Genomic DNA, 15,242 nt, shown 5'->3' with positions numbered 1-15,242 from the left:
AAACGACCGAAGACGGGACAACAGATATGCAGGGATTGTTTCTTCTATGTCTTCGAGACAGAAGTGCACAATACCATCACCAACGCCAAACTATTCAAACCCGGGGATCGAGTAGCCATCGGCGCGTCCGGAGGCAAAGGTACGAGACGGTACATCGTCTCTGAGCAGGCACTGACAGAGTATGTGGGTACTCCGTTAGACTCAACTGTTTTAGCTCATGTCATGAAGACTTTGAACGATCGCTACCAGTACGGCCTTGAACTTTTTCTACTCTCCATCGACGAAGGTATCACCGGATACCGAGATGACTCACTAGAAGTGGGTATGTCGCCAGAAGTCACGTACTTCTTGTCGCTCATTCTATTACCACAGACTGTCAAGCGAAATCAGCAGCAATATGATATGCCGCTGAAGATCCTCTCATATGATGAATTATATGGTTGGACCATGGACGCGATCGTTTCACAAGTGGGCAAGAAGAACAACTGTACGTTCTGCGGGGTATTCCGCCGACAGGCTCTCGACAGAGGAGCGGCTATTCTTCATGTCGACCATATTGTAACGGGCCACAATGCCGATGACATCGCAGAGACGGTTCTGATGAACAGTAAGCTCAGATTGTGCGGTACAGGAATTTTTGCCAACTGTCATCCGTCTGGTTATCTAGTCATGCGAGGAGATATTGCGCGCTTAGGGCGTTGTACGATGATCTGCACACAGGGCGAGGATACAATCAGGCGGTCGAAGCCCTTCAAGTACGCATACGAGAAGGAAATAGTGATGTGAGTATTCCACGTGCATATGACCGCTTTCACTAACATCTACACAGGTATGCCTATTTCAAAAAGCTAGACTACTTCTCCACCGAATGCATCTACTCGCCTGATGCGTACCGGGGGCATGCTCGGACGTTTCTCAAGGACGTCGAAGCTGCACGGCCAAGTGCAATCATTGATATTATCCATTCCGGCGAAGCCTTTGAGGTTAGTGAGGAGGTCAAAGCTACACAAAAGACACAGCGTAGGTCTCTTCCTGTTTCTCGCGCCCAACGACTCCGTTGTCAACAAGTTCTTCTCTAATGCACGTCCACGTTCTCTAGAAATATGCAAGCGTTGTGGATACATGTCTAGCAATGAATTGTGCAAAGCATGTACTCTTTTGGAAGGTTTGGAGCGCGGTATGGCGAACGCTGCTATCGTGCGTGTTTCCGCTCAAGAGTCATCTATGTGTCCTCATCCTCTTTCAGACTGACCGTGCGCGCAAGAAGCTGGATGCAGAAGGTCCGGCACCAGACAACCTCCGCACCATACCCTTTTTCCAGCTGCCATCTGATCTCCGCCCGACGCCGTCGAGTCCGCCGGAACTGCCTATGTAGGCTAGGGAAATATTTTCATATCTCATTCTTTGCATCTCTGTAGCCACTAGTTCAAGTGTATACCTCCTTAGTCAGAATATTGGGTTCTGAAGAACTCCTGACGCGGTGCCCATGGCACTATCGTTCACTGAATCACTGTACTCAGGAATGCCATCGACTGAGTAGTAATTGCCACAGCCAACGGCAACGCTCCAGTCCTTGAAAGCTTGACGGCTCGTACTGTGCCGTGAGTCTACCTTCCAAATTCGCAGATGTGCAGGTCCCTGCTGGATTTCCTACCATCATAGTATGTCTCAGTAGATACGGTTGCTGTCGGCGAGAATCAACGCGCTCTAGTCTCAGGGAGGTGACAGCAGATGACTTAGATCGCTGACAATCAGTCCCAAGTTGGGCCTGTGCTTGTGCAAGAAGAAAAAAGAGAAGAGAAATCTCTCACGTGAACAAGCTCCAATTAGCGAAACTTGTGCAAGTGCGTTTTCTTCCATTCACTGGCGATGCATGTGCATTAGGTCCCAGCCGGTCTCTTTTTCTCTCGCCTAGTGCACATTGCACCGAAGAATGCTTCGGCGCCGATACCACGATACTTTGTTTCAGGAATTCCATGTTCCTACATGCAGCCTTCCGATACGCTCGCCAAATTATCGATTTGGTGGGAAGACTCACCATTCCCTTCCCGTGTGGACTACTGTCAGCCTTCGAACTCGAGACGCACTGCGTTGTGTGGGGCTTTCTGTCGGCATAATGATCTGTGGTCCTCATCAAAAACGCCATGATTACATGTCAAAATTCGACTGTTGCCATCGTTTGTGTAAAATTCATACGGCAGTGGGTGGCCCCACCTACCCGCTGAGCGCTGATCATTAACGACTAGGTTCCTCAATCTGCCTTCGCACCTTGGCCTGCGTGCCACGAACTCGATGGCTTGCATTAGAGTGTATCTCTCCTCTTTTGCGCTGTCGATAGGTCATATTCCACACTATGACGGATGAATAGGGTGCCCGATCCAAAGCGCGAGCGTAGTCGAAAGAGAAAGCACATTGATGAAAGAATATGGAACAGCGAATCAACTTGACAGCAAAATAACTGTAGAACTGATTGGAAAAACTCGCCACGGTGCTACAATATGAGAACTCGGACACGGCTTTGGTGAGAATTGTCAAGATACAACACCATCATCCAGATGACCCCACTACCCATCTGCAAGCTGTCTTGAAAATGTAGGTAGTGGTGTTGATGAATGACACTGTGTCCAAAGCAGCTGTCCAATACCATGGCTCGCCTCGGAAAATCACTCTCCATCTTCTCTGTAAAAATCCTAATCTGCAACGAATTTCTTGCCACTGCGTGAGAGCATCAGCGGCATCTGGCCTAGCAGTAGGATCTGCCTGAGTCATTGACTCGATCAGAGGAACAAGAAAATCGACGTTGGAGAATCTCTTGATTACAAATAATCAGACGGGTAAATTCAGAACGCAAGGCTACTTACATCATGAAAGCAATGCTGTAGTGCGTTGCCAATAATGAAAACGTCGGTCTTAAATGGATCATATGGAACGGTGAGAGAGAGTTCGGGAACCTCCTGGTCGCGTCCTTCGTCTCCTAAAACCAGCTTGGGATAGACTTCAGGAGGTATGACGACGGATATTCCAAAATCGATGAAATAGTATTTGATGGGAACATCAGTACGGGAACGAGATGGGAGAGGCGTCAGGCCATCCGGGAGGAACAGATCGTTTACAGGATGGAAGCCTTCAGGATACATCGCACTGACATCCATCATGATATTCTTGTAGGTGCAATCACTACGTTAGTACAGTCAGATATTAATGTATCGGAGGATTTGAGGTCCATACCGGTGGGCCACTCCACGTTCATGAAGAAAAACGAGTCCCTGAGCTGCATCAGCCAGACCAACAGCCGTAGAGCGTATCGACGTCGTACCTCGAGTATCTGGTCCGTGAAATCTACAATATTCTCAATGCATTCAAAGGGGACACTGTCTATGAGAACAAAGAAGGGCATGACCATGTACGATATGTCTTCGTCCTCTGCGTCTGGAAACATTTCGAGGATGGGCACGCAGTGATTCTTAGGGTCTTGAACAAGAGGCTCAGCAGATAGCATCGTGGCAATCTGTGTCTCCTTGTCGCCGGTTCCGACTCTTTTGATGTAGACAAGCTTTCCGTCTGCAATTCGAGTTGCATCAATAACATCATCTCTAGGCTGTCAGCTATATTGAGTGCCGGGGCGGCAAGGAAGAGTACACGTAAACTGACCGGAAGTGCAATGGCATCCTCAAAGTAGAGAGGGTGCTTTCCAGTTCCACGCCATGAAGGAGTCCAGTCAGGATGGTATCGTCGTCGTAGCATGTATCCGTGAGCTTGCAAGTACTGTTGGCGATCTCGCCATGGTGCTTCCCATAGTAGTAGATCACCGAAAAAATCATCAGCTGTTCGCTCTGGAGGATTCATTGGCAGGAAGTGAAGACCCTCGACACGATGGTGGGATAAATCGAGGAAGAAGCGGTAGTCAACATGTGCGGTTCATACGGCCATCCACGTGATCGGCGGCTCGGGAATATCCATCCATCGTTCCACAGGGACCCACAGCGGCTGTCAGGTCTAAACAACGATGTCCCACACACCTGAACAATACCACGCCTTGTAAAGGATGGGGTCTCAGTAAATGACGTGTGCATCAGTTCGGCAGCACTGGTTCCTTCGTAACCAGGTTATCAGTCAACTTGGACTCGGAAGTCATTGTTCAGGTACGGCATTGACGACTGTCTGCCCCATGTGCAGCGACACCTCCGGTATGATTGTTGCCGTCTGCTTGTGTTGAATCTGGATTCACCTGTGACCTTGATCGATTGCGTAGATGCAGGCTGTGGGAACGTACCAAAAGAAATATTCTTAAGGCAGAGAGATCTCGCCCTCAATCCATCCAGCAAAGCCTGAAGCCTCTACCCTCACCTTGATCGTCAGCGGCCTCACACTCCTTTCAAGTAGCCACCAGTTCGCGGGCTACCTTTCTGCTAAGACGCACTTCAACTCTGTGAAGGATACAATCATGAAGTTCGATAGTTTGATGGACGATATCAAGCCAGAAGAACGCGACAAAATAGAATCTCAACATCCGAACTTTCTGCGATATATTTGTGATGACATGCAGAAGTATGTTACCAATTACTGCCGTCGATCGTGTGTTGAACCTATAGTCAGACTCAAACACTCCGTCATCTTCATTGAACAGCGTATGTGTTCGGCTAATCTGCTTGACATTTACGGTTTGCGCGGAGACCTGAAGGACTTAGTCGGCCAAGCATTGAAACTAGCAGGACAATTGTTGAATGAACTAGTAGTGAGTTTGATCTGCACCTTGGTGTTTCTTGCATCATTGTTTACCCTCGAAATAGCGAACCACCAACCATGTTCGACGATACGATGTTCCCAAAACCTTCAATACTCCTACCTCTGCCCAAGCTACAGTTTTATATTATACCGCCCGAGGCTCTGTTTTCACAGCACAACCTTCCACTGGCACTCGTGTGCAGCTGCAGGACGGTGCTGCAGGCACAGTAAATACAGCATTGACTCGCTCAGCTGGAAACCTCGGCGGTATGTTCACTCGTACTGTTTGGTTTGGATGGCCTGAATGTCTAATTTCTACATGCAGCAGCCTCGATGGCGTAGTGCCAGGAAGCGCAGAACTTGTTCAATATTCTATTATTACCATCCGACTTGGGCTAGCGGTGTTTGCAAAACAGCAGCATTGGGCCGATTCCTGTACTGACTAGGAATGCACCGGTCTTGCTATCGGATATCTTGGCCTGTCTTCCGCTTTTGTACTTAATCGTCCCAAAATGCCTTCTCCCCTGTGCATATCTCTCAGACACCGTAGCACCGTGAAGACTCTAGAATGTGCGGTGCGACGCACGGGAAGTAGTTCTCCGTTACTGAGAAGTTTTTGCAAACTGCATGCCAGTAACAAGTTCACTCAGGCTGATAGTTTGGCGTCCGACGCCAAACTATCATAATCACAGCGAGGTTAGCAAAGAGTAGGGCTGGATCCAATGGACTCCCAACAACATCAAGAGAGCGATAGTACAGTAACGGGTATTAATGAGTAAAGGGTATGGTCACCCCGAAAGATCGACCGTGCATTCTAAAGCCTTCAGACAGATGAAGATGAAGGCACGGACAAATGAGATAACGTCGAGGATAGCCGTGAAGAGCAATCCCTCGTTTCTGTGGCGAAGCCTCCATCCTCTGTGAATGTACCTGAGCCTGCACCGAATGTGTCTCCACTGTATGAGTGCACTAGCGGCGTCGGGCCTTTGCCCGGGATCTGCTCTAGTCATTGATTCAATCAAAGGGAGCAAAAAGTCGACGTTGGAATATTTCTATATTATTTTGTCAGCGAACACACCGACTGAAAGCGTATCACTTGCCTTATGAACATGCTTTCGAAAGACATTTCCAAGGATGAAAATGTCGACTGCGAAGGGATCATACGGTACAACGGAAGAAAGCTCGGGAACGTCTCGGTCACGCCCGTCTATTCCTAAGACGAGCTTGGGATGGACATTTAAGGGAAACATCGAAGAAATGCCAAAGTCGATGAAGTAGTATTTCAATGACACGTTGATGCGGGAAGGATCCCCGGCTGGTGTGGTACCATCTGGAAGACACTCATCTTGCACAGGATGGAAGCCTTGGGGGTAGAGTGCACTGCCATCCATCATCAAGTTGTTATGCGTGCAATCACTAGGTAATGATATATTTAGGGTGACAAGGAAAGACCAAGTAAATTTGGGATTTACCGATGCGCGACGCCCTGCTGGTGGAGGAAGAGTAATCCCTGTATTATCCCAGTCAACTCATATCGTCAAGGACGTGGACCAGGTGCCCTAACCTCTAAAATCTGGTCTGCAAAGTCGACAAGATTTTCGACAGTTTGAAACGGCGGATTGTCGATGAAACGAAGAAAGGGCATAACCATATAAGATATAGTCTCGTCATCTGTGTCTTGAATAACTTCGAGGATAGGTACACAGTGGTTTCGTGGGTCATTGCGGAGAGCGTCGGATGAGAGCATTGTGGCGATTTGCGACTCATTGTCGCCAGTGTTCACCCGTTTAATATGCACAAGTGCGCCATCGGATAGCCGCGTTGCATCAATCAAGTGTTGTACGACCTAATGCTGTTTGTCAATCTTCAACGCGAGAAAGTGAAACTACGTACTGGAAGAGATACAGAGTCCTCGAAGTCCATAGGGTCTCCCCCTGTTGCTCTCCATGAAGGGATCCAACCAGGGCGATATCTTGGTCGTAGCATGTATCCGTGAGCTTCCAAGAACTGTTGTCGGTCTCGCCATCGCGCTTCCCACAGACTAAGCACGCCAAATAGCTCGTCGTCAGTCTTCTCCGGGTAACTTATCACCGAACGTTTTTGTATGCCATCCTCTGGCGACATGACTGCAGTAGTGGAAGGTTAATACAGTGGACACAGTGAGCGACAGGACACAAGCAACGGGTTTGCGTGTGTCTGCTGCGATTGTCGATTGTCGATAAGGACGTGCGCTTGTGGGACAAAAGACATCCAAGATAGGCATCTCCATTGCCTCCAAGTCCGGACCCACTTAGATACACAAGCGACATCGCGATCATCGCCGAATCAGCTCACACCAGGAACGGAATGCTTCCATAACCGCAACATTAAAGGATATCTCGCACTATGATACCAAATGGCTCTCTGAACGAGGCGTCGCGAGGTATTCTTGTGTTTGGGCGCTACCCGGTAAGCGCGTCGGGAGGCTTTTGACGTCCCTATTTGTCAACTAGCACTTCAATAGCGTTCTCAATGTCGTTCAAATTGTCATTCGTGGAATCACAAGGGCGCGATGTCAGGATGGTCATTGTTCTTTTATCTTCCCAACGTGGTCTGCTTACAGCCTGAGTGCCAGATGACTCATAGACTCCATGACGCCAATGGAAGCACTCGCGGTCAAACAAGCATAATCGTATCTCTCGCATATAAAGGATGGTATGTTTCGCCTCTATGGTCAGCTTCAACCTCGTATCTTTTGTCCTGGCGGTAGAACCGTACTGGACAGGCATTTCATCCGTACTCGATCTCTTATCCCTCTAAGTTTCAATCCTTTACCCTCTGGAAGGAGTACGCTCAGAATTGTAAGTAAATGCGAGCTTTCGGCCTCGTTGTGTCGTCGACTTAGTATGCCTCCAGCCTCATGTCGACCACTCGATGGACAGACTTTGTCAACGGTGCTACCGTGATCACACTCGTTCTCAGTGCCATCTCGTTTCTCCAGGTTGCAGTCACTACTACAAACACCGTATCTGCCAGTAGTAGTCTCAAGGCCGCCAAAGAGAAGCTCGACGAGATCGATGAGATTATTAAGGCTCTCAACCCAGAAGACCACGACAAGATAGAGAAACTTCAGCCTCGACTCTTGGTCGAAACACGAGCGGAAGTCAATATGTAAGCTAAAGAGGAATTTAATATTGCTTGAAAAGGCCTCACTCCTTGCCTCAGGCTTCGCAAGAAGGTTGAGAAGCTCCAGGCGGACCTCTATTCGGCCAAATTCACCTAGATATATGTATGGAATGGGATCAAGACGCAATTGAATAATGCACGGAAGCGAGTGGAAAATCTCCTGAATCAGGTGTTGGTGAGAAACGCTTCATCTTCCACATGGTTTCTCCGGTAACCACGGATCCGTAGAGTACTAAGCATGCGGAGGATGGTAAGACTACACCGCAAGAGCCTGGTCAACCACAGCCAGGAACTCTTCTAGCCGATCAGAGGCCCACACTGCGTTCACGTTCGACAATCCCAGACCTACAAATTTCGGATCTTCCTGATGGTGCGTATTCTTCAGGATCCCTCATGAAACTCGTACTCATGTAGCAAATCTGCAGTGAGGATTAACATGACGTGGACGGAGACAATGTCCATACCGCATGCAGATTTCCCTACGACTATCTGTTAGCTTGTGGGAAGAGATTTAATGATGCTGAAATGGGGATATACGTAGCCCTATCTCGCCCATCGACGATACATTAGCAACGTGTACAGGTTGATAGTGCTTCGTCCGCTGACTCTAGTCTTGGCAATCCGTGAGGATCGACGAACATTATAGCCTAACGACATGTATAACAATTGTTATTATATTTATATAAAGATTTGGCAGAAGAGACTGCGGTATAGGATCTGATGTTGAATGTACTGTATACGTACATCACGATACTTCGAACTACGATCAGGGGTGTGACGCATGACTGAACCTAAGGTCGTTTCGCTACAGTACATCAGTGCACGTACTAGTGAGAGAAAAATACAACGACATTACAGCTGTAGTAGTTTGGCAAACATGACTACGAGGAATAAGTAAACGACGATGGAGAGTCGTCCCGAAAGATCCACCGTCCAACCAAATGTTTTCTTGCAGAGATAGACAGTAGCATGTATGAGAAACCTTATATCACGCACAGCGTGCGCAATCCACATCTCATCTAGAGGCTTCAGTCGCCATCTCCGTTGTATTGTCCAGATACTACGGCGCAAGTCGACCCACAACGCAAGTGCCTCTTCGGCATCGGGCCTGGCATCTGGTTCCAGTCGAGTCATCGATTCGATAAGCGGAAGTAGGAAACCAAGATTCACATAGTTCTAAATGAAGGAGTAGGTAAGACGTATGGCAAAGTAAAAGGACACGGCGCCATATACCGTGTAAAATTGATGGAGAAGGAGATTCCCGACAATGAATATATCGACCTTGAACGGGTCATAAGGCACAACATTGGATAGCTCAGGCACATCCTGGTCACGCCCTTTTTCTCCTAGCACAAGCCTGGAGGTAGCGTCGGGTGGAAAGTCTACAGAGATCCCAAAATCGATGAAATAATATTTGATGGGTTTGTCCGTACGAGGAAGCGGCCAAGCCATCATGTTACCATCTGGCAAACAGAATGTTCTGACAGGATGGAAACCCTGGGGATATAACGAATTAGCATCCATCATGATGTTCATGAAGGTGCAATCGCTTTGAGCTGAACAGTCAGCATAGGAATTCCACACAGTCCAGACAAGCGGCATACGGACCGATGAGCAACTCCTTGCTGATGCAAGAAGACCAGTCCCTGACATCGAAGTGAATAACTGGATGCAAGAATGAGAGGGTTAAAGGATATCACCTCCAGTACCTGATCTATGAAATCAACCACATTCTCTATGGTTTCGAATGGTGGCCTATTGATGAGGCGAAGGAATGGCATGACCATGTAGAATATACTCTCGTCGTCTGCATCCCGGAATATATGAAGGATCGGGACACAATGATTCCGTGGGTCATCACGAAGCGGCGCGGATGAAAGTCTCGTAGCGATCTGCGACTCGTTGTCGCCGGTTCTAACCCTCTTAATGTATACCAGCATACTGTCAGAGACTCGGACTGCATCTATGAGATGTTCCTGGGGCTAATCCGGTTGTTAATCAAGGCCTACTGAAGGAGAAAAAACAGCACTGGAAGAGGCGCTCCATCTTCACAGTCTAGGGGCTCGCCTCCTGTCGCTCTCCATGAAGGGGTCCAGCCAGGGCGATACCTTGGACGCAGCATGTATCCACACGCCTCGAGAAACTGCTGTCGGTCTCTCCATGGAACTTCGTGGGGACGCAATACGCCGTAGAGCTCATCATCTGTCTGCTCAGGCAGACGCGCTGCCATTCTCTGCCAGAGCATTTCTCGAGGCATGATGTTCAAGCAGTTATTCCGAGAAGTTGGGTGGAAAGCTTGACAATAAGAAAACAGACGATCGATCCGCTGAGTTGACGGAGACAGCCGAGGACCCACAACTCTTGGCTAGCGCCCACACCCACGTACGACAATGCTCGTAGCGATTCCTTACGAAATTGTGTCGCTTCGGGTGCTCCTAGGAACAATAAAGCTGTGAAGAACGACTAACACTTTGTAAGCGGCTGCCGTACATCTCGCTATCGCTTTTCTCCCAGGAGCGTTGATGGTCACCATGCAGGATGGAGATTATGTTGTACTCTGTGTGAGAGAAGAAGACCTTTGATTCTTCGGATAATCGCTGTGATCATGTCGCACAACCTGGTGGCAAGCGAAAGACACACCATGGCTTCTGGTGAGCCTTTCGGTGTCTCTTGATTTCTCCGACGGTGTCGATATCTCTGACATAAAATTTATTCGAGCCTCTCCGTACCCAGGAACTGAGCAGCCTGCTGGCATAAAAGGCGCTATTTCATCGTGCAGCGATACCTCAGTCTCTCCCAATTAAGCATCAACTCCCGGTGCCGCTGAGATCATCGTCGGCAAGAATTTTGGATTAACAACAGGCCGAGACCCGTTTTTCACTATCTTTTTAATTTCAAGAGAGCTCGTGGTACGTTTCCAATTCACGTTCGTTTATATTCTGTTTGATTTTTTATTCCAACAGGGTCATGTCAGACTTGGCCTGGGTGCGGACCGCAGATGCTGCCTCTATTATCCACAATCGCAGTCAGTTATTTGTCCATTATTCAGACCAAAGAGCTTGCGACAGATTGGTTGCAGAAACGTTCGGCACTGGCTGATCTTCACAAGACCGAGGAGATGTTCGTCAGAATTGATCGCCTCTTACAGCTGAATTCAGAACGTTAGACGTTTTGCGACGAAACTCATCTCCCGATTTTTGTTTGTGGCGCAGCGCTTTAGTGTATCCCGCCCCCTCCCTCACTCATAGGGATCATTTTATAGTCTGCTACGGGAGACTAGCTAAAGAGGAGTCTTGAGCAGTTGGTAGAAGTGGCTACGGACACTCACTGTCGATTGCTAGTACGTAGAGCGTCTACTTCATTGGTTGTCAACTAAAAAAAAGTTTTAATCAAGACGACCACAAATGAAATACGAGAAGAGATTAGGTTACAATGTGAGTCAGCGTCACCTTCATTGCGCCATTGTCTACAGTATAAATTCCCTACAACAGCCTCAAAAGCCAGTAAGATTCAAGCCGCCCAAGCCCGTACAGTTCAAACACAATGTAGTGCTGCATGTACCGTTCGAGCGACATCCTCAATCCCGGTTGAACAATCCACAGTGTCACAGACTCCATCACTGGCTATTCCCATGCCAGTGCATCTACGAGATGGTGTGTCCGTGTCGTATTCTGGTTCACTATGTTTGCTGATAAAGCTGTGCAGTCTCGTATCTGGTTTTGCATTCTGAGTTTGCTCCCCACTGAGCATTGACTCTTGACATCACCAGAGGTGAAGTCCCGTTCGTCTGGTGGTGATCTTCGTCTGGTGGTGATCTTCGTCTGGTGGTGATCTTCGTCTGGTGGTGATCTTCGTCTGGTGGTGATCTTCGTCTGGTGGTGATCTTCGTCTGGTGGTGATCTTCGTCTGGTGGTGATCTTCGTCTGGTGGTGATCTTCGTCTGGTGGTGATCTTCGTCTGGTGGTGATCTTCGTCTGGTGGTGATCTTCGTCTGGTGGTGATCTTCGTCTGGTGGTGATCTTCGTCTGGTGGTGATCTTCGTCTGGTGGTGATCTTCGTCTGGTGGTGATCTTCGTCTGGTGGTGATCTTCGTCTGGTGGTGATCTTCGTCTGGTGGTGATCTTCGTCTGGTGGTGATCTTCGTCTGGTGGTGATCTTCGTCTGGTGGTGATCTTCGTCTGGTGGTGATCTTCGTCTGGTGGTGATCTTCGTCTGGTGGTGATCTTCGTCTGGTGGTGATCTTCGTCTGGTGGTGATCTTCGTCTGGTGGTGATCTTCGTCTGGTGGTGATCTTCGTCTGGTGGTGATCTTCGTCTGGTGGTGATCTTCGTCTGGTGGTGATCTTCGTCTGGTGGTGATCTTCGTCTGGTGGTGATCTTCGTCTGGTGGTGATCTTCGTCTGGTGGTGATCTTCGTCTGGTGGTGATCTTCGTCTGGTGGTGATCTTCGTCTGGTGGTGATCTTCGTCTGGTGGTGATCTCTTCAGTTTGTCTGCCCTAGTGTGTTGTCAAGTAGTAATCGGACGGTTTTTGGCTGAGATTATTATTTATGGAGGAAATGGTGCGTTTTGCCTGAGGCCGTCCGTATACGAGAAATTGGGAGGCTACTGTTCATTCTGGTAATTCAAGGGATGGTTGAGGTAAATGAGGACACTTAGCTTGCTGCAATATCGAGAACGAACGACGGGAAAAATAATCGAAGATAACAGCAAATACTGGATTGAATGGCAAACAGGCTGGTCGCTAGTCTCTTCTGGCTAAATATCTCCACGTAACGTGAGGCACAGGCTACCCGCAGGTTTTTCAAACGAATACTTATGTGCGTCCACGATTACCTATCGGGATCAGCGACTGGCCCGTGAGGCGCGTGAGGGCTGAGATGCGTAGTTTCGCACTAAGCAAGGAAGAAACTAATGGCAAACAATAGATGCACAACGAAGTGGAGTCTTACATATAACCATGATGGGCATCTTTTGCCACCGTTCTATAAAGGCATCAGTAAAAATCGAGCAGACAAATATATCGGAAAGAAACAGAAATATGCCAAGCACGCTGGAAAGGAGTACTGCTGGCCTATCACTCGGACTTTCTCCGTTTCTTCTTCGTTGGCTCCCCGTTCACTTGCTCCGCCGCCGCTGCAGCTGCCGCCTTCTCTGCCTTCCGTGCTTTCTTCCTCGCCTTCCGTTCTGTATCTGTCTCATCCGTCTCCTACAGACACAACTGAGATGAACTCCCGACACGCGATTAGTAGTGACAGCACCCACTTTATCCTCCCCGTTTTTTCCATCCACCGCGCTCTCTCTCCGCTTCCGCTTCTTCTCTTTCTTCCCCTCTCTGCTCTCTTCTACCTCGCCATCAACGTCCGTCGGTGCCGCATGCCCACTCTCCAGTGCCTCACCAGCCTCCTGCTCTTGTCGCTCCTTCGCCTCTTTTGCCGCCTTCTTCTTCGCTCGCCGCTCCTCCTTCGCCCTCTTCTTTTCCGCATCAACATCCAGCACCGCCTGCGCCGCCGCTAGCACAGGCTCACGCTGCGTGGGCACCATATCCACCGCGTCCGCAGCAGTGTTGTATGTTTTCGTCTCGCCAGTCATCTGGAATCGAGATTGAGTTCGGCCATTAGAGACTGAACGAATGCCGGCTGAGTCGCCCTGCAGCTCCAGATTGCGCAGACGAGCCTCCAGCTTGGCACGGTTCTCGATACCTATTGAGGGTGCCATTGGTTCCGACTTGCCGTCTGCGTCAGTCAGCGCGTCCACGCGTATTGAAAGGGCGGCCTTCGTAGCGACCATGCGAGCCATCTTCAACCCAAATCGTTAGCACGCGACTTGAGGGGAATTAGACAAGGCAACTACCTTTCCCTTGAGTTTTGGTGGGGCTTGCCCGATGAGGGAAGCCTGCAAAATAGGATAAGTAGATGCGAACGCCTAAACGGATACACTTACATGGTAAATCAGCCCGTACTTGGGTGTGTCATGTTTTGTCTTCAGCGCACGGAACAGCGCCTTCTCCGCTCCAAGAATCTGGACCGTGCTTGCTGGTTGTTTTGCCAGGTTAAGTAGACTGCCGGCATGGCTGATTAATCGAGCACCAACGAGTTCGCCAACCAAGGCGGTCAAATTGGGCGCAATGGCATTCATACGGTTGCGCAAGTACTCTGCCAGCTGTGTGCGGTACGCGGTAATGGAGATGACCTGGTCACACAGTGAATGAATATGTGCAATGTCGGAGTCAGATATCTCCGTGCCCATTGAAATCTCAGCCGCGGCCTTCACGGTAGCCTCGAGATCCTCTGGGAGAATGGCAGCGAAGTCGGTGCTCGCAGCATTCGTCCGGAAGCCTGGTGTGAGTAACGTAAGATACGGTACGTAGATAAGGAAGTTGCGGACGAACCCATGAGCTTTACGACCTTGGCATAAGCTAAGTTGTCTACGATGATTTTTGCCATCTCAGGGAAATGCCAACCGTACCACTCCTTTCATACACATTAATGCAATATACACAGAACCACAGTGGTTACTAACCTTCACTCTCATTGCGTATATGTTGATTTCCTTGTCCAAATCATCCAATAACGCGATGGCTTGTACGACCATAGTGTCAACCTTGTCCGGCGAGAACTTTAACTTGAATCTGCACGTGTTATGAGAACGAAAATTGTCTCCTCAATGACCAGCTGGAGCATACCGCGACAATGAATGACTCAAGCCCAAACTCATCGTTGCCAAATCCTTCGGGTCCAAGCCGTCCATGAGCGCAGTTAATTGGCTACGAATACCCCGAAAGAGGTCCATTCTCTGCTCGTCGGCAATGACTTTAATGCCAAGCTTCTTGCCAATCGAGTGTGCTTTGTGGGCATTAGACTTGAGGATTCACGCATTTCCGACACCGTGCGTGAGACTCACCAAGTGACTTGTCGACCACTGCTAGAGACTGTTTTCCTTTACCCTTTCCAACAATCTCATCGGAGAGAAACTGTTTCAACCCCTTCCCAAGCTTGCCATTTTGAAGCGCACTGATTTCCTCTACCGCAATGGCAGTGGAGGTGAACCGATGCAGGGCTTTCAACTTCAAGCTTTAGACGCAGGAACGCGTACACCGTTTTGAGTGCTTTGTATATCCGACTGCTTGCAAGGAAGACTCACAGTCTATTCGCCTTTTCTGGTGTCTCAAATTCCTCCCATAGGTCCGCACTCTCAATTTTCGCGGTGTCTGTTACTTTGAACAGACAGTAACCCAACGAAGTCTCGTATAGAACCAACATGTCGTCTGGGTGTGATGTGGTATGCACAGACTTGTGCAGACGAGCTGGTTGAATGGAAACAAACGATGAGGAGATGCAGTGAGCCCGAAACT

The 15,242-nt window shown here is 48.9% G+C and overlaps 6 protein-coding genes across 6 annotated transcripts; 2 read left to right on the top strand and 4 right to left on the bottom strand.

The window, feature by feature from the left end:
- Nucleotides 1-222: 222 nt before the first annotated feature.
- SCP_0203960 (Cytoplasmic tRNA 2-thiolation protein) lies at nt 223-1,375 on the top strand (the record flags this gene model as incomplete). The annotated part of the gene is made up of 6 exons (XM_027754311.1): nt 223-318; nt 373-607; nt 668-782; nt 830-1,020; nt 1,100-1,197; nt 1,247-1,375. The coding sequence occupies 6 exons, from the start codon at nt 223-225 to the stop codon at nt 1,373-1,375; spliced, it is 864 nt and encodes a 287-aa protein (XP_027610112.1).
- A 1,172-nt stretch (nt 1,376-2,547) lies between these two features.
- SCP_0203950 (hypothetical protein) lies at nt 2,548-3,744 on the bottom strand (the record flags this gene model as incomplete). The annotated part of the gene is made up of 5 exons (XM_027754310.1): nt 2,548-2,811; nt 2,862-3,177; nt 3,229-3,266; nt 3,317-3,598; nt 3,652-3,744. The coding sequence occupies 5 exons, from the start codon at nt 3,742-3,744 to the stop codon at nt 2,548-2,550; spliced, it is 993 nt and encodes a 330-aa protein (XP_027610111.1).
- Nucleotides 3,745-5,777: 2,033 nt separating this feature from the next.
- Nucleotides 5,778-6,849, bottom strand: SCP_0203940 (hypothetical protein; the record flags this gene model as incomplete). Its single annotated transcript, XM_027754309.1, has 4 exons — nt 5,778-6,141; nt 6,198-6,235; nt 6,290-6,571; nt 6,619-6,849. The coding sequence occupies 4 exons, from the start codon at nt 6,847-6,849 to the stop codon at nt 5,778-5,780; spliced, it is 915 nt and encodes a 304-aa protein (XP_027610110.1).
- A 775-nt stretch (nt 6,850-7,624) lies between these two features.
- Nucleotides 7,625-7,987, top strand: SCP_0203930 (hypothetical protein; the record flags this gene model as incomplete). Its single annotated transcript, XM_027754308.1, has 2 exons — nt 7,625-7,875; nt 7,930-7,987. 2 exons carry the CDS (start codon nt 7,625-7,627, stop codon nt 7,985-7,987), a joined length of 309 nt encoding a protein of 102 aa, XP_027610109.1.
- A 1,079-nt stretch (nt 7,988-9,066) lies between these two features.
- SCP_0203920 (hypothetical protein) lies at nt 9,067-9,830 on the bottom strand (the record flags this gene model as incomplete). The annotated part of the gene is made up of 3 exons (XM_027754307.1): nt 9,067-9,439; nt 9,499-9,536; nt 9,591-9,830. 3 exons carry the CDS (start codon nt 9,828-9,830, stop codon nt 9,067-9,069), a joined length of 651 nt encoding a protein of 216 aa, XP_027610108.1.
- Nucleotides 9,831-12,965: 3,135 nt separating this feature from the next.
- On the bottom strand, nt 12,966-15,150 carry SCP_0203910 (Nucleolar protein; the record flags this gene model as incomplete). Its single annotated transcript, XM_027754306.1, has 9 exons — nt 12,966-13,097; nt 13,154-13,687; nt 13,742-13,783; nt 13,832-14,226; nt 14,280-14,361; nt 14,411-14,519; nt 14,574-14,733; nt 14,792-14,961; nt 15,032-15,150. 9 exons carry the CDS (start codon nt 15,148-15,150, stop codon nt 12,966-12,968), a joined length of 1,743 nt encoding a protein of 580 aa, XP_027610107.1.
- Between the last annotated feature and the right edge of the window lie 92 nt (nt 15,151-15,242).

This window comes from Sparassis crispa, assembly GCF_003851025.1.
Source record: "Sparassis crispa DNA, contig_000001F, whole genome shotgun sequence".
Lineage (NCBI taxonomy): Eukaryota > Fungi > Basidiomycota > Agaricomycetes > Polyporales > Sparassidaceae > Sparassis > Sparassis crispa.
Note: the sequence above shows the minus strand (reverse complement) of the source record. Positions and strands in the feature narration are given on the sequence as shown.